The 23,887-nt window shown below is 37.7% G+C and overlaps 11 protein-coding genes across 11 annotated transcripts; 5 read left to right on the top strand and 6 right to left on the bottom strand.

The window, feature by feature from the left end:
• Positions 1-29: 29 nt before the first annotated feature.
• Positions 30-1,059, bottom strand: BDF20DRAFT_907297 (uncharacterized protein; the record flags this gene model as incomplete). Its single annotated transcript, XM_053083366.1, has 5 exons — positions 30-166; position 326; positions 597-742; positions 812-973; positions 996-1,059. The coding sequence occupies 5 exons, from the start codon at positions 1,057-1,059 to the stop codon at positions 30-32; spliced, it is 510 nt and encodes a 169-aa protein (XP_052933362.1).
• Positions 1,060-1,633: 574 nt separating this feature from the next.
• On the bottom strand, positions 1,634-2,457 carry BDF20DRAFT_915387 (uncharacterized protein; the record flags this gene model as incomplete). The annotated part of the gene is made up of 3 exons (XM_053084305.1): positions 1,634-2,169; positions 2,262-2,340; positions 2,422-2,457. The coding sequence occupies 3 exons, from the start codon at positions 2,455-2,457 to the stop codon at positions 1,634-1,636; spliced, it is 651 nt and encodes a 216-aa protein (XP_052933363.1).
• Positions 2,458-2,637: 180 nt separating this feature from the next.
• Positions 2,638-3,135, top strand: BDF20DRAFT_947480 (uncharacterized protein). Its single transcript, XM_053084855.1, has one exon. The coding sequence runs from the start codon at positions 2,671-2,673 to the stop codon at positions 2,977-2,979; it is 309 nt and encodes a 102-aa protein (XP_052933364.1). The 5' UTR covers positions 2,638-2,670; the 3' UTR covers positions 2,980-3,135.
• A 53-nt stretch (positions 3,136-3,188) lies between these two features.
• Positions 3,189-4,877, top strand: BDF20DRAFT_885240 (uncharacterized protein). The gene is made up of 5 exons (XM_053081929.1): positions 3,189-3,350; positions 3,416-3,451; positions 3,529-3,628; positions 3,743-3,932; positions 3,996-4,877. The coding sequence occupies exons 1-5, from the start codon at positions 3,320-3,322 to the stop codon at positions 4,422-4,424; spliced, it is 786 nt and encodes a 261-aa protein (XP_052933365.1). The 5' UTR covers positions 3,189-3,319; the 3' UTR covers positions 4,425-4,877.
• A 409-nt stretch (positions 4,878-5,286) lies between these two features.
• Positions 5,287-9,813, top strand: BDF20DRAFT_837905 (uncharacterized protein; the record flags this gene model as incomplete). Its single annotated transcript, XM_053079098.1, has 9 exons — positions 5,287-5,315; positions 5,394-5,939; positions 6,042-7,263; positions 7,346-7,789; positions 7,861-8,667; positions 8,735-8,858; positions 8,925-9,100; positions 9,173-9,498; positions 9,564-9,813. 9 exons carry the CDS (start codon positions 5,287-5,289, stop codon positions 9,811-9,813), a joined length of 3,924 nt encoding a protein of 1,307 aa, XP_052933366.1.
• Positions 9,814-11,785: 1,972 nt separating this feature from the next.
• On the top strand, positions 11,786-15,111 carry BDF20DRAFT_687719 (beta-lactamase-like protein). The gene is made up of 10 exons (XM_053076036.1): positions 11,786-12,043; positions 12,141-12,297; positions 12,370-13,156; positions 13,224-13,368; positions 13,440-13,721; positions 13,796-13,995; positions 14,061-14,230; positions 14,305-14,418; positions 14,498-14,653; positions 14,726-15,111. The coding sequence occupies exons 2-10, from the start codon at positions 12,197-12,199 to the stop codon at positions 14,928-14,930; spliced, it is 2,160 nt and encodes a 719-aa protein (XP_052933367.1). The 5' UTR covers positions 11,786-12,043; positions 12,141-12,196; the 3' UTR covers positions 14,931-15,111.
• Positions 15,112-15,610: 499 nt separating this feature from the next.
• On the top strand, positions 15,611-16,387 carry BDF20DRAFT_800498 (Reticulon-domain-containing protein; the record flags this gene model as incomplete). The annotated part of the gene is made up of 2 exons (XM_053076364.1): positions 15,611-15,870; positions 16,006-16,387. Coding segments are annotated over 2 exons (642 nt in total), but the record flags the coding sequence as incomplete, so codon positions are not given.
• Positions 16,388-17,844: 1,457 nt separating this feature from the next.
• Positions 17,845-18,561, bottom strand: BDF20DRAFT_915391 (uncharacterized protein; the record flags this gene model as incomplete). The annotated part of the gene is made up of 1 exon (XM_053084306.1): positions 17,845-18,561. One exon carries the CDS (start codon positions 18,559-18,561, stop codon positions 17,845-17,847), a length of 717 nt encoding a protein of 238 aa, XP_052933369.1.
• A 109-nt stretch (positions 18,562-18,670) lies between these two features.
• BDF20DRAFT_824590 (Gcp-like domain-containing protein) lies at positions 18,671-19,929 on the bottom strand (the record flags this gene model as incomplete). The annotated part of the gene is made up of 4 exons (XM_053077909.1): positions 18,671-18,885; positions 18,976-19,431; positions 19,506-19,607; positions 19,683-19,929. The coding sequence occupies 4 exons, from the start codon at positions 19,927-19,929 to the stop codon at positions 18,671-18,673; spliced, it is 1,020 nt and encodes a 339-aa protein (XP_052933370.1).
• A 563-nt stretch (positions 19,930-20,492) lies between these two features.
• Positions 20,493-21,449, bottom strand: BDF20DRAFT_824948 (Brix domain-containing protein; the record flags this gene model as incomplete). Its single annotated transcript, XM_053077936.1, has 2 exons — positions 20,493-21,284; positions 21,360-21,449. The coding sequence occupies 2 exons, from the start codon at positions 21,447-21,449 to the stop codon at positions 20,493-20,495; spliced, it is 882 nt and encodes a 293-aa protein (XP_052933371.1).
• A 191-nt stretch (positions 21,450-21,640) lies between these two features.
• Positions 21,641-23,514, bottom strand: BDF20DRAFT_885298 (chord-domain-containing protein). The gene is made up of 5 exons (XM_053081930.1): positions 23,319-23,514; positions 23,193-23,231; positions 22,564-23,111; positions 22,309-22,485; positions 21,641-22,244 (listed from the first exon to the last, which is right to left on the bottom strand). The coding sequence occupies exons 1-5, from the start codon at positions 23,380-23,382 to the stop codon at positions 22,026-22,028; spliced, it is 1,047 nt and encodes a 348-aa protein (XP_052933372.1). The 5' UTR covers positions 23,383-23,514; the 3' UTR covers positions 21,641-22,025.
• Between the last annotated feature and the right edge of the window lie 373 nt (positions 23,515-23,887).

Genomic DNA, 23,887 nt, shown 5'->3' on the forward strand with positions numbered 1-23,887 from the left:
CATCATGTTGTCGAAGGGGGTAATTGTGCTTAAATGTGAATTGGGCTGCTGGGTACGCTCATGGGACCATGCTCTGCTACAATACTTGCATGCTTTCCTTCATTTAAACGAATTATCATTGGATTTATAATATTGGAAAGTTTTTGAGGTCTTTTGGTCCTTTGATCTTAAAATGTCTTTATGCTCCTGTTTCAATTCCTTTAGCACTAATAACGTTTCCTCACAAGCAATCTATATTCCCAATACTGTGTAATATATCCAGTTACTTCCAAAGACTTATAAAAATAAAATAAGACAGTAAAATGACCAGACACAACAAAGTTACTCTTTATTCAAGTTTGTTGAGAATGATACTTTTATATGAGAAACGGGGTTTTTAACGGGTATTCAACTATTAATACAACTGAACTAAAACTATCATGAGAATGATAAGATCTTAGCCACAAGCGGGTGTCAAAGTAGATGTGTATCAGATTGTCAAGCAGGTACTGAAGTCGTTCTGTAGTTTAAGACGTATGGTTGTATCTTGGATACAACACTGTGGGTTAATACAGTCTTTCTCTATTTAAATCATGCTCTTGAGCTATCCAACTTACAGCAAGTGTTTTGAAGAAGCAGATAAACGGCAGAATTGTAATATCTTTTTCAAAAAAACTGACAGGAACAATCACTTTCTGCTCTTTGGTCATGATATATAGGCTGGGTGCTTGAGTTGACATTGACCAATGCCTGATTGAATTGCCTATGCAAAGTAAGAATACAGTTAACAACTCCAATTGCACGTAAACATAGTGTTGCGCGAGCCACTTACCATGGGCATGCAGAAAATGGATCTTCAATTTTGTGAAAGTGTTGAATGAGGCTTTGTCGTATAACTGCGCCACTGTTCTTATCATTGCCAATATTCCAAACATCGCTTTGTGATGGTCAAAACTTATTTTACCAGCGTCATTCGAACCATAGCCTGACGACACTTCAGTCAAAAGGATTTCAACGGAAGAAAAAATTATTGACGATGAGTGTTCCAGCAGCATTATATTTGTATCGACCGTCGTTCATTCCTTTCTGCCTTAACTGTGTGGTCATGCAGTTGAGTTCAATTTCTCCTGGCAAGAAGGTAATATCGTGGTTGACATTGCGTAACTGTTTGGTAGTGGCCATCATACACTTATCAAATAAATAAAACCGGTAGCACGCTTCAGAAGTACTTCAAGGCCACAATTGTCATATATATAGTCATTTCTAAAATGAAAAAATGAAAAAAAGAAAGAGAAAAAGCATTACAATTGAGTATATGTCTAAGTTTTTACTACTTTCACTTACAAAGTGCGATAAATATCAACAATCAGTTTTTTTTCTGCAACGAAGACTAGATCTTCGAGCACAATACAGTATAGTAGTTCAATACAGCTTTGCATTCCGATGTTGGATTCCTATAATACTAGTAGTTTTAGATGCTCGCATTTTAAACTCTATCTCTGATAGCGACATACCACATCGAATACAGCGCTGGAAAGATCGGTAAGACATGCGCATATATCCTGCATCGTGACTAATGGTATTTCCTGGTTTAGCTTGTCATATAGCTCAGAAGGTAGACAGTTTCTCCGTCGAACTAGCTTTCCGCACCAAATCACCTTATGCATTTTGGGGCTAAAAAGATGTCCTTGTTTGTGTCTGTTCTTGTTTGTTTTGGTCTTGTTTTGGCTGTGCCCACGATGTCCTGTTGCTTCCTGTTTTGGTACTTGGAATTTGAGATTTTTATTGATTGATTATTGGAAATAGACAGTGAATCGGTGGTCAAGTCTTGTTTCTGTTTTGTTTTTTTTTGCTTGGACTCTTGCTTCGTTTGTGGACTGAACGCTTGGTGTTGCAATGTTGCTTTTGATGAATGCCAGTTTTGTGGGGGAAGCCCCGAAGTAAAGTAAAATTCTATATGGTTGGTCTTGTGGGGGAAGCATGATACGGAGTGTGAAGGATTGCCAGCCCAACCAATAGAATTAGAGCACGTGAGGTCCGGCTCGGTGCTCGGTAGATTGAATGTGCGGAAATAGAATAGTTTAATTAATAAAAAGTAAGGGCAATTGATGCCACACAGGAATTGCTTCCATACTTCCCAAATACTGTCCTTTTTATCGTCACCGCTGTCATTATGGTCATCGTCATCACCTTGTTCGCTGGTTGTTTGTCATCAATCACAGTAATTACCTTCCTTCTACTTGCTCTAGTACAGCGAATTAGACCTTCTTCGGAATCGTTACCATCCATAGGCCGTTTCCTAGCATTTTCTTTTTCTTCTTCATTGGCCACTTGTTCAGCCATCGCGCTTTTTAATCGAGTCTACAGAATCAGTGTTTGATATAAAAATGAGTATTCACGTTCAAGTGCACTATGTGCAGGATTGCATAGCATTCATGTTACCTTTTGAACACCATATTTCAGCGTTTCTTGAGTCATTTGGTTGGCATAACTGTCAAAAAATGCATTAAATGTTTTCTTTCCCCTTGAATGTAAAAACTGGTTAACGAGAGTAAAAATAATAATTATGATGAAAGTTTACCGACCTGCAAACTGGATGCCATCGTACTTGCCATTGTCTCGGCGAATTTGCCTGCTATCACTTGATTTTTAATTATCTCTAAAACATGCAGTCTCTGTTTCCATGTTGATATGCAAATTGTTGATACTCATGGATTCAAAGGTACCGGCGTTCTTCATTGCAAGCAATGTCTAAAGCTATGGCAGAGAGACGTTAACGCCGCTATCAACATGATGACTATATTTCAAGCAGTTTGGTCCGGAGCTGGAAGAACCGACGTTTTCAAGCCAGCAAAGAACAAAAAAAGTATCACCGTACTAACACGGCTTTCCTTACATTTTCAAGGATTTAGATCATTACAGGTGAGGAATAGTATTTTTTTTTTTGTTTTTTTTTCTTTTCGCACTACTGACAATTTTTTGAATTTGAATCATTGTTGAACGATTTATATTTCGTCTACAACACAATTGCGATCCGTCTAAAATAAAAATAATAATTGGCCAAAAAAAATTGTAATTTATCTAAAATATTAGTTTTAATACTGTACGTACTCCGCTATCAAGCGCTTAGCCCCATCACGAGCTCATCTTTATCCCATTAAATAAGGTAAAAGGGCGTGATAAAGGAAATTAGCTTTTTAAAATGGTAGTTTCGCTGTTGATTTGATAATTAAACTTCATCTTTCCCTTTGCTTTTTGTTTTTTTCCTGTTCTTCTTCTCTCTTTTTTTTTTTAACTATTTCTTTTCTCTTTATTGTAAGCTAAACTATTATTTCACAGTATGGCTGTTGGTACCTTAATTGTTCATCCTGGTATGCCACCATTGTGCAAGTAAATATCGTCGTATAAGTTTTTAATCATTGTATATTGTTCATAGAAAATCTTCTTGGTCTACCATCTGATTTGGCTCACGGTAAGGAATAGATAAATGTTGCATTCTTTCGTCATCATCGTACGGTAAGAGTAATCCATGTATACGTGTATGTATAGATGCTAGAATCTTTGTCGGTTGCTTTGTGCGAGAAAATGATAAGCATAGAACTCACTCCGAAAGTGGTCCGGAACCTTACTGGAAGGAATCACTAAATTGGTATGTTTTCAATTAACTCTAATTCAAAAGAAAAATAAAGGGTGGGCATACCGAAATATATACCGATATGGATGTTGTTTCTAAAAATATTCGTTTTTGTAATTATTGGAACAGTGAAGTACGTGAAAGCGATGATCATTTGAACATTGAAATAGTGAATGAAAGCCCAAGTAATGGTGGCATACTCGCCTCTGCCAAGGTCCCGCTTGAACCTGTATTCAACTTGGGAACCGAGCAAAAGACAGTTGATTTGAACTCGCACGGACGACCTGTGGGTCAGCTTAGATTAAAGCTTACCTTCAATGTAAGAAGGATCGATGTGTCTATAAACAAAATATACGGGACTGACTCTTGAAACATTTTATAGGGTTCTCATAGCACCGGTTCAGTTACTACATCATTTGGAAACATGAACTTAGCTGGAGGTGGAAATGCATCTTACCAACAAACAGCTTCCTATTCTCATACTACATCTCATCATGTCAGTAGTGACAGTCGTCAGAGCTCTTACTCCTCTTTGGGCCCAGCCAATCCTATACCAGATAACTACGGTGCTGGCAGTCCTCCTCCATTCACCCCTCCCGTTGGTGCCGCTGCTGCTTATCCTGGAAAAGGCAATACTTCCATGCCCGCAGCGCCACCAGTAAACAATGTTATGAATGCAGAAGGTGTAGTTGATCCCAAAAAAATGTCGAAAGACGAATTTGAGGAAGCTAAAGCTAGAGGCAATCTTCCAACATGGGCTGTAAGATTCCTATTCTATCATTTTTTTTATTTTTGGTTATTCTATTATTGAACCTATTTTATACATATTCGATTTCACTAGAAATATGGCGGCGGCGTTTTAGCAGGTGCTGCTGCCATCGGTCTTACCGCTTGGGGCGCCCATGAATTGAAGGAGGCATTAGAGGAGAAATATAGTAAGCCTACTGCAGCCCCACATATTCCCGATCAAGACAAGTTACCCTACAAAATCGAGAATTTGCAACATCAGCAGCCACAGCATCCTCCTACACAACCCCAACCTCATCAAGCATATCAGCAACAGCAGTCTAACGTTGGTGCTACTCTCCCTGCCGCTACTACTGCTTGTAAGTCTTCCAGTTCTGATAAAAAAGATAAAAAGAAGGATAAAAAGGATAAGAAGGACAAAAAAGAAAAGAAGGACAAGAAAGATAAAAAAGATAAAAAGATAAAAAGAAGTCAAAGAAACGCAGTGGAAGTGGCTCTTCAAGTTCTTCTTCTTCAGATTCCAGCTCTGACTCTGACTCTGACTAAATTACTCTTCATAAATAAAAGCATCTGTTTTAATGAAGCTTGTTCTTAAATAAAGGATACTTCCATATAATGGCTATGTAGATAGTTCGTCGGTGTGCAACAATTTTTAATCATGTTAACCTTTTTCCCGTCTGTGACTTTTCTGACTGCTGCTTCTCAATTAGTTTTATGACCGAAAGGAAAAACGCACTTTCTTTGCTTCATATTTCATCCTATCTTTTAGCCTATTTCTTATTCTTTAAAGCTAGCGAAGAAGAAATCTACCGATTAAATAGCAGCATAACTTTGCAGATATTATTCAGTAACCAATTTCCGGCCTAAAGTTTAATATACCTCCTTCTTAAGCGATAGAGTAATAATTTGTTCGCAGACATCAACCAATGGCAACAGATTCTCCATCTCTCCCAAGGTAAATTGCAAGTGGTGTATGACAGTTGGGCTATGACATTATGGAGAAGCTAACAGAGAATAAATTTCTTTTTTTAAGCTCACTTAAGCCTGATGTTGATAGCTTAAGCGAACCTTATAGTAGCAACAATATGAAAGATTCAAAGGCCAGCAATGACAATAACAATATGGAAGTGTCCGTTACAACAGCTCATCAAGTGTCTGAAAGTGCGAAACCTGATCATGAACCTTTTGCTCCTATTCTTACACCTATTAAGACAGAAGCATCGCCTGTAAATGCAGTAAGACAAAAGTCCCCTACACCTCCACCACCTAAATTACCTCTATTACAGTCTCCAACGGTAACTTCCGCTTCCCTAAACAAAAAAGCGTCTTCAGCAGAACCACCATTCGCTGCGGCTAATGTAGCAACAAATATGACTATTCCCTCTACGCCCAGAACTACATTTGCGCCAGATACAAATCCCCCACCACCGGCGGCCAAGAATACTTCACCTAATGGCTATCGACCTCTAAATGTAAAAGATGCGTTGACATATTTAGATCAAGTCAAAATCAAATTTTCAGAACAACCCGAAGTCTACAACAGGTTTTTGGATATCATGAAAGAATTCAAAAGTCAAGCGTAAGCCAAACTGATCAATGTGAATTGTATTGCGGAGAGAGTGCCAAATTGAAAAAGAAAGCGAAAATTAAAAACGTACCACTTTTTATATACAATACATAGTATTGATACACCAGGTGTGATTGAACGCGTTTCTACACTATTTAAAGGGCATCCCAGTTTGATTTCTGGTTTCAACACTTTTTTACCTCCTGGTTATCGCATTGAATGCTCCACTGATGGTCAGTCAAGAGATGTCATTCGAGTAACAACGCCTAGTGGAACCACCACTAGTACAACTCATGGTGAGCCTCTTAATTTGCATTCAAGTTCAATGAATATAGCAGCAGAAGACTTTTATACTTCACAGAGATCAAGTAATAGACCGCCATCCACTTACAACCATGGTTATCATGAGTCCTTACCTCCCATCTCTACGTATCACCATCCAACTCATGCTACAAAATTGAATCCTTCGTCGTCATCGCCGCCATCTTTTATACCATCGCAGCCTACAGCTCTTGGGCGGCCATTTTCTCCACCCCCTCCACCGTCTTCAGCTAGTGATAATAACGCACTTCATGGAAGTCGTCGTTCACCTGTAGAGTTCAACCAAGCTATCAATTATGTGAACAAGATTAAAAACCGTTTTGCTAATGAACCCGACACATATAAACAATTCTTGGAAATTCTACAGACATACCAAAAGGAACAAAGACCTATCCAAGAAGTCTATGCTCAAGTACGTGTCTTATTCAATGGAGCTGAGGATTTATTGACAGAATTTAAGCAATTTTTGCCAGATACAACGACACAACAACCCGTCATGGGCGATGGTGGTTTAGTATCTTCAAAAGCGACGGCGACTTCTGCTGCTCCTACTACGAAATACAAAAAGCGAACCCTATCTGGATTACCTCGACAGAGAAGAAAGAATAAATACGAACTTTCGGAAGTTCGATCTTCTTCTGTTAGGGACGGAGGAGTGGATTTATCTACACCATTGGAAGACGTTACTGCATCGTCAGCAGTAATAAAACCTATTATTACGGCTATTGAAGTTGAATTCTTTGAACGTGTGAGAAAGTACTTCGGAAGCAAGTCGACCTATCAATCGTTTTTACGTCTCTTGAATCTGTTTAGTCAGCAGATGTTTGATGCCAATATGTTGATTGATCGATGCGAACCATTTTTAGGCGGCAATAAAGAATTGTATGATCAGTTAAAGAAATTGGTGGGATATGATGGTAAAGATAGGGTGATCGAGAATGTGCCGCTTCCTTTAAAGCAAGACTATGTTTCGAGCTCTGCGTATGGACCTAGTTATAGATCAGTTCCCAAAGCGGTAAGTTTCTTTTCTTGAGTTGTGGGAGGTGGAAAGTGGGCTATCGCCTTATGACTCAACCTATCTATGTTTTGTACATCAGTGGCAAGCACAAAATTGTTCTGGTCGAGATGCATTATGCTGGGAAGTACTGAATGATGAATTTGTATCGCATCCTACATGGGCCAGTGAGGATAGTGGGTTTATTGCTTCTAAGAAAAATATATATGAGGAAGCTTTACATCGAGTAGAAGATGAGCGCTACAGCTACGATATGGATATCGAAGCCAATTTGAATACAATCACTTTATTGGAACCTATCGCTAAGAAACTAGCCTCGATGACAGACGCTGAAAGAGTTAATTTTAAGCTTTCGCCTGGCATAGGTGGCCCTTCTAAGTGCATTTATCAACGTACCATCAAGAAGATATATGGGAGAGAGCAAGGACGAGAAATTATTGATATGCTTCACAATCATCCTGCTCAAACAGTACCTGTCATTTTGAAACGTTTAAAGCAAAAGGATGAAGAGTGGAGAAAGTCACAGGTATAACAAAAAAAAGGAAATGTTTGAGCCTAGAAAGTCAGCTAATTCATTCATATTATATGTTGCTATAGCGTGAATGGAATAAGGTTTGGAGAGAGGTAGAAGTCAAGAACTATTACAAAGCACTCGATTATCGAGGCGTTATCTTTAAAACAAAAGACAGAAAGACGACATCCGTTAAGTATCTTGTCAATCAAATCGAGGCCATCCGTTTGGATCAGATCACTCCTGAGAACTTTGCTGTCAGCGAACCTCAACTGTGTTTCAAGTTCAAAAGCAGGAGGATTTTTAAAGACGTGACTCGTGTACTGTATAGGTTCTTCGACAGACAAACCTTGTATGGCCACGATGATTGTGAAATAATGAAAGCATTTATAGAAATGTTTTTGCCTGTTTTCTTTGACGTGCCCGATGTTCTGCCTGAAACGGACTTACACAACTGCAATAGTGATAATCTGATGGAAGATGATACAACGGATATGGAAGATGACGTGGCAATGGATGATGATGTTAATAAGAATAATAATGACAATGACGATGATGATAATGATACCCAGAATTCTTACGATTCTTCTACAGATACCACACGTTCCACAAGACGCACCAACAACTATTCACGCAGAAATAATGGCAGGAGATCGCCTCGTCATCGAACAAACGATGAAGACCATCCTCGACTTTTAAAAGACGTTTTAAAGAAGAGCGTTAATTCAACTACACAGCCAAGATCAGCAGAGACAAAATCTCAGCCTTTCCAAATACCACCAGCAGATGATGATGAAGAGGATATGGTTGATAAAGGCCAAGCATCAAAAGAAAGGAAGATACATAATCTGTTTGGCAATACAACATTCTATTGCTTTTTCCGACTATTTCAGGTAAATAATCTATAGACTCCCCAAGTAATACCGTATGCCATTTTTTAACTGAGGTAAAATACTACAGATTTGCTATGAGCGTCTATACAAATTCAGACGGTTGGATAGAGACTATAGACTCAATGGTGATAAAACTAAAGCAAAAAACAAAGCAGCACTGCAGCTGAACACTCCGTCAGTCGTATTTAACGGTATGTTTTCTCTTTTATCAATTTATCTAACAACTCGTATTCATTGAATGTTATTTTCTGTATTAGGCGTTGAGATTGATTTCAGAAACGGATATTATAGAGCGTTGTTGAAGCTCGTTGATCAGTTTTTCGATGATGAATTTGATCAATATGTATTTGAAGAATGTGTACGATATATATATGGAACGGAAGCTTATGAAATATTTACTATTGATAAATTGATGTTAGCCATTATACGACAGGTAGGAAACAATTTTTACTAGCTTCCAAACATCAACTGACGAAGGCTAAACGTTACATAAAAATAAAAATAGCTCTACTGTATAGTTACTGACCCTGAAGCACAGGAAATTTTGTCCTTCTTCAAGAAAAACCATGAACATGAAATCAACGAGTCTCAGTTGACACAAGCTTACAGATTAGAAGTGACAGAAGTTTTAAAGCAAGAAGATAACTTGTACAATTTAGCTTTTGATACAAGGGATAGAACCTTGTCCATTCAATTATTAGAAAAACACGATAAAACATTTGAATTATACGGACTTGAAGATTATACCAACTATGTCGATAACTATACCAATTGGGACAATGAGACGCCCGGTGTCGATAGAAAAGGAATGCTACAGCAATACTTGAAGAGGTAAACCTTATTAACTGACAGTCTTTCATTTCGAAATGTGAATTTAATGAATGGTTTAAACATAGAAATCTGAAAAGAAATTCAACTAAATCTGAAAATGTTTATGTCAACTCGAACCTACAATACAAAATATGCAGGAACACATATCATATGTTTTACGTCGTAGGGACGGAAGATGTATTTACGAACAATACATTTGAAGTTGAAGGAACTGAGGATAAGTCAATGCGAAATGATGCCTTTAAAGCGTGGCTCAATCGAAAGATGGAAACATATAATCAGTCCGTCGAAGAATTACGACAAAAGTTTCAATAGGCAATTTCCTATTATCTTTACTTTCCCTTGTACATTAATACTCTTAATAAATGGTCCAAATATTGTCTACTTGTTACCACTCCAAAGCGAAAGGCTACAGACGATGCTATACTTCCAGAGTATTTTCAGCGATATAGAATTACATCTTATCCATAACTCTTGCAGCACAGGAACTCCTATGGAGAAAGACAAACTACTGCGACAGATTAGAAAAAGTCAAAAAACAAAACTGAGCGTTGTGGAGAGAAGCTTCTATTGTCCAAAACTCAATAGCTGTTGATATTATTATACGTGTGTGGTGGAAATGCTCGAGAAAGAACCAAGAACGTTAACAAGCGTCAAGAGATCTGAGAAAAATATAGTAAATGAAATCGTTGTGTACAATATTGCTCGACAAATTTTATTCCGTTATACTCGATATAACTAGGAAACCTATATGTATACTGTTTGCTGACACTCACACTTGCAATACTTACATATTGAATATTGAATAAAAGAGATGCTAGTAGACATGTTATTATACATAGGTACAGAAAAGTGTAGCTAGAAGAATATATTGTTTTGCCGCAAGCAGATCGTATGGCAAGTGAGATCAGTAGTGTTCGACTTTCCACACAACTTGAGAGGTTATTGGTTAAGTCAAAAAGCGAGGTAAGTAAGCTTTCCGTTGAGTTATTTACAAGAACTTCGGTAGTTGCTGATGAGTGTAAAACCACGCTTAAAAGCTTGTTACGAATTAAACGTTCGCCTTCGATGAAAAAAGTGTAGCCTGATCCAGAGTCCTGAAATCTGCCACTTAATACTAGGAGAATCCATCACAAAGCAATAATAATTGGTTGAAGCGGTATGTTTAAATATACTTGATAATTCCTTCATTGCATGCTATCAGATCAAATGTTAGTTCAGTCTTTGTGAGCTGGTGTTTATCGACTTTGTACCAGGTTGCAAACGATTCAACAAAATACTGTTCTATTGACTTAAGACCTGAAACAATCACATATTACGGAAATAAATGCTGATAACGCTTCTACTAGAAGCTGTGGTACTTTAGTTTCGCAAAAGCAGCTGAAAATAAGCATAAAGAAGCAGCTAGAATTGGGCAATGTGTGCCCCAGTTATTGAAGAGTATTCCTTTAGAGGGTGCGTGTCTAAAAATAACTTTAGCAAGCTGATGAACTTTTCTGTTCTTATAGGATACAGTTGTTACCTCTTCAAATGTCTTTAGCCGCAAATGGCATTTATTTGCTAGTGATGATAAAGAATTATGTCTAGTTGAAACCACTTTTATAGTGATCCGTGAATCCTTTTGCTTCATGAAGGTATGGATTGAAACGACCAATGATATAGTAACATATTTGATACCCACTTTTTTATTTCATACCTTATTAATATTTTCAATAGTGTGAGCTTCAAGATCTTCTAAAGAAAGTTTATAAGAAAACATTAAAAGTAACAACGGGAGTATTATGAAAAAACGGTAAGAATGAATATATTTTTCTCAATGTCCTTCGCCCATAAGATCCCTTTTGCTTTGCTCTTTTACATTTTTTTTTACAGCTCTTTATTAAATTTTTGAAGAGTCTTAGTTCAAATCGCTCGCTAATTACATTTTATTTGATAATAAGACTGCAAAAGCAATAATAACAGCTTTGCAGTACCAATATTTACCATATAGGGCTCCGCAAAGTGGTTGATGACTGGATAACAGAAACGCATCGCTTGGTAAACTATGTGCGAAAAGTTTTGACGAAACGCTTTCCTTTAATAAGCCAGATTAGGAAATGAAAAGTGCCTTTATTGAATGAGTTCCAAGCGTTTGATCCATGTCATATTAGCAAACACGTGTGGCTCCTAAATTATTGAAAAAGGGGGCTTATCCAAAAGTGCTGAGTTTGTCACTTTTTGTCCTTTTTTGCTTCGTGAAAATGAAGACTTCAATTTCAATAACCCCACAAGTCAAAAGTGTTGCTCTTTTTGTGTCTCTCTTTGTATGCCCCACCAATCATTTGTAGGCTTATTTTTGAGACAACATAGAAGACCATCCATTCTTAAAACATATTCCTTCCAGCACTCCTTTAATAACCAATTTATTCGCGGCATGAAGGCTTATATTCAATTTATTGGACAATATTCACCGGAGGGTCCTCCCAGTTTACTCGTTCATTATGATTCGCAACGTTATCTCATCAACTGTCGCGAAGGGACACAACGGCTTTGTGTTCAGGATAAAGTACGGTTTAAACAATTAAGCAAGGTGTTTTTGACGAGAGTTAATTGGGAATGTGCTGGTGGTTTACCGGGTACTTACACAGCAGCTACTATATAAGATACGACATCATGCTGTAGCCTCTAATAATATGTAATATGCTGCAATTGTTTAGGTATGCTTCTGACGTTGACAGATACTGGCATCGGAAATATTGATTTGCATGGTGGTAAAAACTTATCACACTTAATTGCAGCTACTAGGCAATTTGTATACAGGTAGAAATAAGATTTCAAGTTGTGGAAGCGAAAACTACAACTGTGTTAATAATCGGTGTTTCTGTTTTTTAGGACAAATGCAAATGTTAATGTTCATGAATTCAGCGAAGATTCAGCACCATATACCGATAAAATCGTAACGGTTGATCCTATTATTGCTTTACCCGACAGAATACGCAAACGAAATTACGAACAATTCAAGAAAGACGACAATGGTACATGTGACATGGAAGCATCGTCTTCAGATTCTGATGCTGAAAAAAGAGGTCACCCTACATTTATGTTGAAAGGCGATAAAGCAGACGATTATAGAAAGAATGTCATATCGCAAATGTTTACCAACATAGCATCAACAAACGGTCAAAAAGCTCCTGGCCATACAATAGAAGCTGACTGTACACCTCGATTCACTGCACCAACAAACAAGCCTAAAAGACAGCAACCGCCTTATCTAGTTGATCCTTTACCGAAAACGAGCGCCTTTCCAGCAGCTATCTCTTATATATGGAAGGGGCCTACGGTGCCTCGTAAATTCAATAAAGAAGCAGCACTTAAATTAGGATTAAAGCCTGGTCCTAATTATGGTAAATTGCAGAAAGGAATTTCTGTCACTACCGACGATGGGCGAGTCATAACTCAAGACATGGTTTGCGAACCTGAAAGACCTGGTCATGTATTTATTGTTGTTGATTGCCCGAGTGTTACTTATATCGACAGCCTTATACATAACGCTAAGTTTGATCTTTACAAAAAAAACGGGACCACTAAAGCACACGTTATGATTCATTTTGTTGGAAAAGATGTTCTGCGAGATCAGAGATACTTGGATTGGCTGCATGGTTTTGATACTGAAACAGATGTAAGTTGAAAAATCAAAATATATACCTTTACCTTAGCTCAAGGGGTTTACTGTATATTCTTTGCAGCATGTCTTTGCGTCTACGGAAATCTGTGCGCAAACAGTCCAATTCAGATCACACGCACTAGGACAAGTGAAATTATCCATGTTGAATAAGGATATTTTCCCGATTCCACACTACAATAATACACCGGAATTGGCGTTAGATAAATGTAAGGAACTTTGTAAATGCATCGAGTTAGAATGAGTCCAAGTATCATATTAATCAAAAGCGTTCTTATAGTGAATGGCCTACCTGAACGAAGTTATGCCTTGAAAAGTATGGACAGTTATATTCTTGAACCAAAACCTCAATTGCAACACTCCGACATACCCCTTTTCGATCATACAAATTCAAACTCACCGGAAATTCAAGAACTGAATCAGTTGACTGAATATCATGAAGCGGTCAAGATTGCAAAGCAACAAGCTGATAAAGTTCAAATAGACGAAATATTTCCCGGTAGCAATGTGGAGATCATCACTTTGGGTACTGGAAGCTCTATACCTGCAAAATACAGAAATGGTAAGAGTACACCTTGTATCTATATTAGAGAGTTTTATCAAGGCTGACTTCAAACAATAACAATTTACATATAGTAAGTGCTACATACATCAAGATTCCTGGATATGGTTCAATCATGTTGGACGCAGGCGAAGGAACTTATGGTCAATTGATGCGCAGATTTGGGATTCGAAAGCTTGGAGAAGAATTAAAATCACTACGATGTATTTTCGTATCCCATCTACACGCAGACCATCATCTAGGTGTTATCCAATTGATCAACAAATGGAATAAAGTAAATACTCCGTATAAAAAATGGCTTAGAACGGTGAGAAACTTACCTTTTGATTTCACATATAGATGCACTGGGAAGATGATGCTACTTTGACCATTGTTGCTCCTTTCATCTATATGAATTGGTTGAAAGAGTATAACAGAGTTGAGTACTTCTTGAAGAAAAACAAAGTGAAATTTATTAGAAATGAGAGCATTTTGGCATCACGAGAGCCTGTAGGCGAAGAATTAAAGAGGTAATCCTTTTAAATAGGTGACAAAAGTTAATATCATTTTCGGTTCTCATATTGAAAAACGCATTCAATTTCAGTTTGGAGAATTTGAAGACGACGTTAGGACTCTCAGTACTCGAACCAGTAGACGTAATTCACTGTCTATATGCATATGGCTTGTCTTTGGAACATGAATCCGGATGGAAACTAGTGTAAAGATTACAAAACAAACAAACAAACAAAAAAGTCTACTCTAATTTTCTTTTCTTTTTTTTTGCTGCCATTAAATAGCTATTCGGGTGATACCCGACCTTGTAATAAGCTTGTTGAAAGAGGAAAAGATGCAACCATACTCATTCATGAAGCAACGCTTGAGGATGCAGAAAAGGAAAAGGCGATAGCAAAGCGTCATACGACTCTAAGCGAAGCCATTGAAGTGGGAGAAAGGTATGTTACAAGGCAATAGTTTTTTGTAGCGCGAAATATTCATTTAATCATGTTTTTTTCTATCATTCATAGAATGAATGCTCGATTTACATTGCTGAATCACTTTAGTCAGCGATATCCTAAATTGCCTGTTCTTTCCAAAGATCTTAACGTTTGCTTCAGCTTTGATTTGATGTCTTTACCTATCAAGCATTTGCCATTGTTACCCAAATACACGGATGCGATGTTACTTGCCTTCAAAGATGACGATGAAGACAATAATACTGTTAAGAAGTAGTGTAGTATGTCTTCTAATCTGTATATATAGTTATTGTATGTATCAGTTTCCCTTTTGTAAATAAATTGTATATAATAGTGTATGTATCATCCTTTTGCCTTTTGTCGGTTCTCGAAAGACAAAACATGCAACGTCTAGATCCTTTTTTTGTTCTTTTGCGGCTTTATGTGTTACGAGGTGGCCGTGTTATGGACGCAGGGAAATGGGAAAAAGGCAATCGATGATGAAACTTTTTTATCATGCACCACTGCTACGGCTCGTACCTTTTTAACCTTCTTTTAGTGCGAGTGCTTTTTTCTTTTCGCTTTCACGGTCTTTTCTTTCTAATTTTTTCTTCTCCCTATTTTATTCTATCTTGAATATGGCTGAAATCATGGATACTGTTACTGCAAGCCAACAAATGGTCGAGAATCCCATTCCAACCGCCATTGCACGTTAGTATCATACTGTATTCAGAGTTATAAGACTAGGATAACGTTTGAAGGCGCTCACTTATTCATGTATAACAGCACCTGTCACTATTGGAGGCAACTCTAGTTTAAATGCTCCAGACACTCCTCCACCTTCTAAGCGAACACTTAGTAAGTCAGAAACGGCTAAGGCTGTTGATGCATCTTTCGAGCAAGGTAAATTACATGTGTCTGGGCAATTTATCGGTGATCCATAGACATTGCTTTTCTAACTTCCCGATAGACCCCTTTGGCTATTTGCGTGCAAAAGTTCAATCCCTTATCCTTTGGGAAAACCGTCGAAATAGCGCTCTCGTTCTTACAGGAACACTCAGTTTCCTTATTTTGACACAATATTACTCTTTGTTACAAATTGCTGCAGGTATCTTCTTTTTCATAACAGGTCTGAACTGGGTTTTTGTCATAATCTACAAACAAGGGCAGAAGTATATTTATGGCAAGGCTCCTGAAGAGCTAACAAATCCCCACAGGTATAGCATTCAAAAAAAAAAAAGAAAGCAGAAAACGACGCATGAATGAGAAATGAAGAACTCCGTGATATATTGCTGTACTATGTCTCTCGTTAATCCTGACTTTTCCTTTTTTTTGAAAATCTCTTCATGTAGAGAGCGTCTTCGATACAATGGCAGTTATATACCCCGGGATCGAATCGTACATTTGGCACAATTAAGTGTTGACGTGTTTGAAGTGTTTGCCCAGCATATCACAAAATTGGTTTTGATTGAAAATAGTTGGCGTTCAGCTGTAGCTCTAGTTATTTCCTTCACAGTCTGGACTCTTGCCAAATACATATCGACCAAATATTTAATTGGCTTGTTCCTTCTTTCTGCTTTTACAGGTCCTCGACTTTATCTTCAACATCAAGCAGTTATTGATGCTCATCTTCAACAGTTACTTCAACAAACTCAATCTTCAACAGAGAAATATGGAGGCTTGGCTTGTGCTAAAGCAAAAGAACTCTCTCATCAAGCTACAGAGTTTATAAAGCGAACGACTGCTAAGGCTACTACTGCAGTCAAGACCAAGCCAATAAATAACTCTGCTACTACTGATACAACCTCAGCAACTGTCACCAACGTTCCGGAAATGAACGAAAAGAAAGATCATTAAGAATGCTATTTCTTTGCTTTACAATAAGTGAAGCTACAGAATTAAGGAACTACTGTTTACTGCATGTCATTAAAACAAGAAAATAAATATATGAAAAATGAAACGAATGAAAGTGTTAAGGCCAGTGGCAGTTTTAATGGACAATTTATATTTTAGCACGTACCTTGGTCTATCAAAGGTAGCTTCATTTCTTGCTTAGAAGCGGTTCATATATTTGTATATAGTACAATTCTCAAAAGGCTCGAACGAGCCATTTAATATTCCTACGAAGTCGCACTCTTAAAGGACAAAGCTGGCTTAGAAGTATCTAAACAAATTTACAAAGCGATCCTTCTAGAACTCAATGCATCGTCGAGTCAAACATTATTGTAGTTCACCACCCGTGCAGTTATCGCCTATATTTTAAAGCCTCACGTATATTACATCCATGAGATGTTAAACCATTTGGCTTTGAATCTCCATGATCTGCTGCTTATATTTTTTCTGAGACGTAATCGGTTTTCAAGCCTGAAGAGTCCAAACTTGAAGCAGTGTTAGCTCATACAGAAGTTTCAGATCGAATGATTTTTTTGCAATATCAGCTATGGATTAGTTCAGTAATTTTCAAATCAGAAGACGTAGTTACTGTAGTCTGAAGGGTATTCGCTTCGGTTCGAATGTTAAACTGTATTTGACTGTAGGCTTCTAGCAAATGTTAGCGTAACTAAGCAAGTTTACAGGAATACATATAGCCGCGCTCATTACGTTGATCGAGGAGCTCCACAGATACGACACTTCGTGTTAAGGCCAAATATTCACACTTGGTGGGTATCCGTTTAACACAAGCAACCAGGCTCCTTGGAGATGGAAGAGTTGACACGGTTTCAAACCGAGGAATTCGTTATCCCATCCAAATCGGATGTTGGTTATCATGGACTTGTTCCCTTGGTCAAAGGATTCCTTACGCGGAAACGTTTGTGCGGCATCAATGGTTTTATTAGCAGTAGAATGGCTATCTGCTAACCATCTGCCTTCCGTCATCTTCATTACTAATAGTTTATTCCGTTGTTGAAACTTATATATATATATATAAAAGGAAATATCAATAAGTAATTTGTAGTGTGTTATCAAACATGCTAATTACATTTATTATAATTTTCTCATATTGTTTATCCGATTTTTTCTGTGCCTCCAATTTGGCCTTAAATATCATGTATTGAACAAAGAGTTATACGCCATAAAGTCAAATTGTAGTTATTGTGCCTTCGCTTTTACGGATGAAAGAATGCTGGTATAAGTGTATTGTATATATGCTATATAGTGCAGAGAGGGGTATCATAAGGGTTGGTGAGCTATTAAACAAAGTCCAAGGAGACATCAGCCAAAGTCAACCTACATTTGAAAGTAACTTTAATCAGGTGACCCATTGCCATGTAATATCTGTATTTACAGCAGACCCAATAGAGATTCTTCAGAAATTCAAAGTCTTCTGTGTAAAAAGGCAGGAAGTCGATAAGTGTACACAATTCCCTATTTGAACATGGCGAAATTCCTTGTAGACACAATAATGAGCCAGGTCCTTTGTACAAATGAATATCTTGCGGTGTAAAACCAACAGTGATATGGAAATTGCAAGGTGGTAACCCTAAGAAACGTCGAATTTCTTGTCCAAACGGCCAGAAAATCACCCGATAATAACTGACAGCATTATCTTTTTTACAAATGCCTAATCCAAGATCTCGAGGTTTTTCCCAATGATCAGCGTTCCCGAATTTTTCATAAACTTGCTTTAATAGCTGCATCTGATGTTTACGGAAAAGCTTCTTTTTTTTGGACAAGGAAAGTTGTACTTCCTCACCTCGCTCATTGAGTTCTGTATCTGGTAAAAAGGACTTAATCTCAAGATGATTCACGACGGTTATATGGTACCCTGCGGTTGGTCCATCCCTTTTACGCCGATTATCACTAAGATCCTTTGTGACTAGCGGATGCTCTATTGTGCCGAGACTGTTAACATATGGTCCACGTAGCGAGAGAAATCTACCCTCGGCTTCAAAAGATAGATTTGACATTAACCTATTAACGATGGCAAGAGTAATAAATTGATAAAAAGGTCTGTTGTTTGGATAAAAGCACAGCTATTCTGAGTTTTATTTTTGATTATCTTTTCAATGAAACTCTCTATTGTCTCCAAGCAATATGCACTTCATCCGTTCTAAAACGTTGAGTAATCGTTGTCTCTTCGAACGGTGTAGTATAGCCTGTTTTATAAGCTAATAGGCCAGCGTGTGCAATCATAAGGCCATTATCAATACAGAACCTTTCATCGGTTGCACATACAGTACCATTCCTTTGCGCCGCCATTTCTTTCATCATTTCTTGTAATCGAACATTACCTATGTGCATATTAATTTGAAAAAAAAAAAATTGAAAAAATCGGTAAGCCCAGCCATATCCTAATAAAGAATGGTAAGATTGAAACTTACATCCTACACCTCCCACTAATAATACTTGGTTCGACTCCACGTGCGCCATAGCACGTTCTGTTATTTCGACCAGCATAGCGAATAGCGTCTCTTGTAATGAAAAGCATAGATCCTCAGGTGTAATACTTCCTTTTGGTAACTCTTCTTTCGCCAACTTTTCTATATGTGATAAAATACCCGAAAATGACACATCCATTCCCTTTACTGAATAAGGTAGCTGTATAAAATTTTTTCCTCTCTTAGCATACTGTTCAATATTGTATCCAGGACTGGGATCATTCGATAAGTTGAGAATTCTTGCAAATCGATCCAAACAATTGCCGATAGCTATATCGAGTGTTTCTCCAAATATGCGATATCTTTGTTGTGAATAAGCAATAATTTGTGTATTTCCACCACTGACATAAAGTACTACTGGGTTATCCGCTTTTGTTATTTCCCTTCCCATTTCAATGTCTATTCATATGGGCAGTCATATTAAGTATTCAAAATTCATTCGTAACATATTTGCTAACGCAACATCAACTTACGCCCTACGCAATGATTTACACCAACAATAGGCTTATTCCATAATAATGCCAATGTTCTCGCTGCTAAAGCAACCGATACTAGTGGTCCACCCATACCAGGACCTACATTCATTAAATCGATCAATATGAATTGAGAAAAGAACAGATCTCATAACTAATCTATTAATTCAAAAGTACCTTTTGTATAACAAATAACGTCTATATCTTCGGGTGTTACATTTGCCTTTGCCAAAGCTTGTTTTGTAACGGTTAAGATGCAATCGCGATGATGCAGCGCTGTATCGCGTGGTAAAAAGCCTTGACCTGGAGGAGTGATATATGTATCTCGAAGGTTTGCCAGAACTTCAACTTCAGATCCTTCATGTTTAATTATACCAACACCAAGCTTATTTGCAGAGCCTTCAAAACCAATCGCTACCACCATTTTTCCTGCTATGATAGGAATGCGTTACGTTGAAAGTGTGAACAAGAGTAAGTGACCGGCTCAAAAGTTAAAAATATATTTTTGAATTATCTGATTCTGAATTTTTCAGTCGTTTTCCTATATAGCAGTCTTTGACAGTACAAGGCAATTCCAGCAAGGCGATGCAATTTATATTCGTTCACATTTTGCTCTTATTTTTGAAAGTTACGCCCAGCTTGTCTATAATGCTGCGATAATAAGAAGCGGGAGGCCAACATTATACACGCACATCGGCTTTAATTTTTCCAATGATCAAACACTTATAAAAGTAAATTCTTCTAATTTCGATTAGAGTAGTACAGCTTTCGCATGAAAATGGTATTTCTCCATACAAGCACAAATATTAATGGCATTCTACAGCTTTTACACCGTTAGCCATAAACGAATATGGTATTTCTATCTTATATTACATTAACTCCCTGGCCTCAATAAGTTCAAAAGATAGAAAAGCCTCTAAAATATGCAATAAATATTTCACTTAGGGATTGTCTTTATTTTTTGATAATATTTTGACTATTTACAATTTAATCTTCTTGTTCATTTTCCGATTCCTCTTTAGCTTCTACCTTCTGTTTCTTAGGCTTATGTTGTCTTTGCTGATGTTTATGATATCTGTGATAGAGTACTTCGCCACTGCAGAGTCCATTTGTGACCTTGGTCAATTCGAGTGTTAGACGTGGGCCCAGTTCATGAAGACGCACCGCTCTCTGTTCATTTTTACGATTATTACGTCCATGATAATCCTGTGGTAATGTAACCGTGGATTCCGGTCCATCCTCAACATCACTTTCTGAAATGACTGCTTCTTTTAAAATGTAATCTGAAATATCTTCATAATCACCCAAATTCGGTAAATTGGTATTTATCACTCGTTTTATAGACTTTGAAATGCCTGTTGCTTTTACTCCAATGCTGTAATGACGCATGTCAATCATGCCTGTATCTTCATTGTAGTTGAATAACAAAACACGTCTTGCTTCAGAAATTTGCATTGTTTGTACATCTACTGCAGGAAACATATTCTGTAGCATGACAGTCAAAACCTTGAACTCTTTTCCGGGTTGCTGGAAGTTGTTTAATACTAAGAGAGGGCTCTTTCTAAACTCGATATCGGATGTTCTTGGATTGCGCTGTAATGCTATACAGTCTTTTGCTAAGGCGTATTCATGTACACGGAATGTTAAAGTGGGTCCACGAGGTACACGACAAATACGAAGGTTGACATTCTTTTCTGTACGACTGAATATCAGAAAATGCGTAACGCCTAGTTGCCCCGCTACCATGACAAAGTCCTTCAAACGGTTCGATCTACGTTCCTATTGTTTTTTTCAGATGTACAGAAGTTTAGACAAAGGTACACTACTAGTAATGCAGCAATAGCGATAGTCTACCTTTAAATGGCTTGCTGTATTTGGTTCTAATACTCTTCGAACATCACGAACCAGAGCGGTAACAGTGTTACCGACAATTCCTGATCGCATAACGAAACTTTTGGGAATTTTATTCATTTCTTCCTCAGTAGGCACAACATGAGTTCTGGTCTTTCTCTAACAATATGAATATTGCACAACAAAAATGTGAGTAAAGCGCTGTTTTCATTTATTCGATACAAACTGCCTACTAATTACCTTTCTTTTCCCCATCTTTTTTACAGATTTATAGGATAAATATTTGAATGAAACGAGCTTTTAGATTGCCACAGCTGCTTTATTTTTGTAATCTTGGATCGACGGCTTAGAAAACAGATAAAACGTCACAGCTCGGAAGCGGACCGTGCACACTCCGTCCAAAAGGCGATTTCTCTAAGAATTAAAAAAACGTCAACATAATTGATAACAAAATAATAACTGAGAATTGTATTAAGCCTAAAATGTCACTAATTGAGACTTCTATTGCGAGAATCAAAGTTTTTCTGTGCCTCTTTATGGGAAAATTAAGCATATAATAATAGTCAGCAACACATCAAAACGGAAAAATGGTTGAAAATGTGTTTATTCTAGATATGAAAAGTGTATAATCTAACAGATAAAAAGTATGGAAAGGTTGTGATATGTGGACTATTGCTTACTGTTGAGAACATGCAAAGGAGAATCTGCATTGTAATACATTTCAGTGCCGCCAACAGTACCGCCACCACCAGTGACACCGAAGGTTGTCCATGTTTTAACATTAGCATTAGGCTCAAGAGAAGCCCATGAAATACCGTTTGTTTTCTTTAAATTGATTTCGATCTTTGTTGAGAGGACCTCGTATTTTGATGCAGAAATGTCGATTGGCTAAAGATCGAAGGCTCATCAGTTATCCAAGAGAAATGAACTCCTAGGACAATTATACGCTTACCATAAAAAGAGGAATGGTTTTCTTATAACGTTTATTGCCCTTCATCGTAATGTCAATATCGACACTTTGTTCTTTGAATTCAACCTTAGTATTTTCTTTATTCTTGGCAAAAATGCTCAATATGGCACTTGATTGTGTCTGATACCAATCAGTACGACAATCAACCATTTCCTCGCCCTATAGAACAAATTAGCCGAACAAAATCAGCAACTGAAGTAGTGTATCCTTAAAACTCTCTGTTTTTGTATTACTAACCTTATTACTCGCACCAAGGAACAAATGCTTTCCTTCCTTACAACCTGGAATCTTCAAGAAATCATCAAAATCTAACACTTTACGAGAACAACAGCTCCAACCCTTGGAGCCTTCATGAAAAACAGGAGTACCGGAATGATAATGGCAAACTGCTTCAGCACCCTCTCCGCGAGATACATCACAGCCTTTCCATACACATCCACAACCACGTCTTTTACACACAGTACCATCTGGCACAGGAAGTGATTCGTCGTCTTCTTCTGTAATTTCAGACTCCTTAGGCTCCTCTTCCTTCTTTGCTACAGCTTCTACGGCTGTCAATGTGGATGTCTGCTGAGATTGTGGGTTATTTTGCTGGCCATAAACTTCGACACCATCAGCTGTGACATGACTTGCTTCTGTTACAGTTTTGCTTTCAGTAACTTTGTTTTGAACAGCAGGTTGATCTACGGGCTCGGAAGAATGGCGGCCGAACGTACAACCAGGAATGGCGAGAAACTCATCGAAGTCAGAGACTCGTTTCTTACAGCAAGACCAACCCTTTAAACCTATATTAATCAACGTAATCATACGGGTCTTTAATTTTTTCTTTTGAATAGTTGAATCGAAGGTGCTTATTTAATATTTACCCTCATGGAATACAGGAGCTCCTGCGTGATATTGACAAGCTATTTTTATACAAAGGGCCGATGAGTTGACCAGTAACAAGATCTGCAAGGCAAATAAAATGGTTTTCGTTTAAGGTAGAGACTTACCATTATCTTTATTATCTTCTTCTGTGAATTCTTTACCACAGCCTTTATGTGTACACTTGACCATTGTGTTCGTTAGTTGTTAATGACGCTGAAGGTTGAAAGAAATAGTTGAGGGGCAGCTGGAACAAGTCAATTAAAAATAACCTCTGAAAATTTCTGGAAATTACTAGATACATGATTTTACAATTTTTAAACCCAATGGGCACACAGATAAACTACATATCAAAAAATTGCCCGGGGCAGCTCGAGTTGAGAATAGAGCGAGGCATAGTGTCGGTCAGGGTGCCGTGGTGGGCGAAAAAGCATACTATCTGAAATGGGGGCAGGGGGAAGGGGCTAAACTAATCATTATAATTGATAGGCTAAGTCTTTGAGCGCGGTTCGGGATCTTGCTTAATTAAGCCTGGGCGAGCACCGCAATTATTCATAACTTGTTTAAACACCAACACCGACCGAGAACCACCTTGATAGCGGCATTAAAAAAACCCTAGGAAGCAGAGAGAAAGGGATCAAAGCTGAAAAAATTTCAGCGGCGTACAAGAATCGTTGGTTTGGAAAGCTAACGTGTT

Source organism: Mycotypha africana, assembly GCF_025528875.1.
Source record: "Mycotypha africana strain NRRL 2978 chromosome Unknown BDF20scaffold_9, whole genome shotgun sequence".
Taxonomy (NCBI): domain Eukaryota; kingdom Fungi; phylum Mucoromycota; class Mucoromycetes; order Mucorales; family Mycotyphaceae; genus Mycotypha; species Mycotypha africana.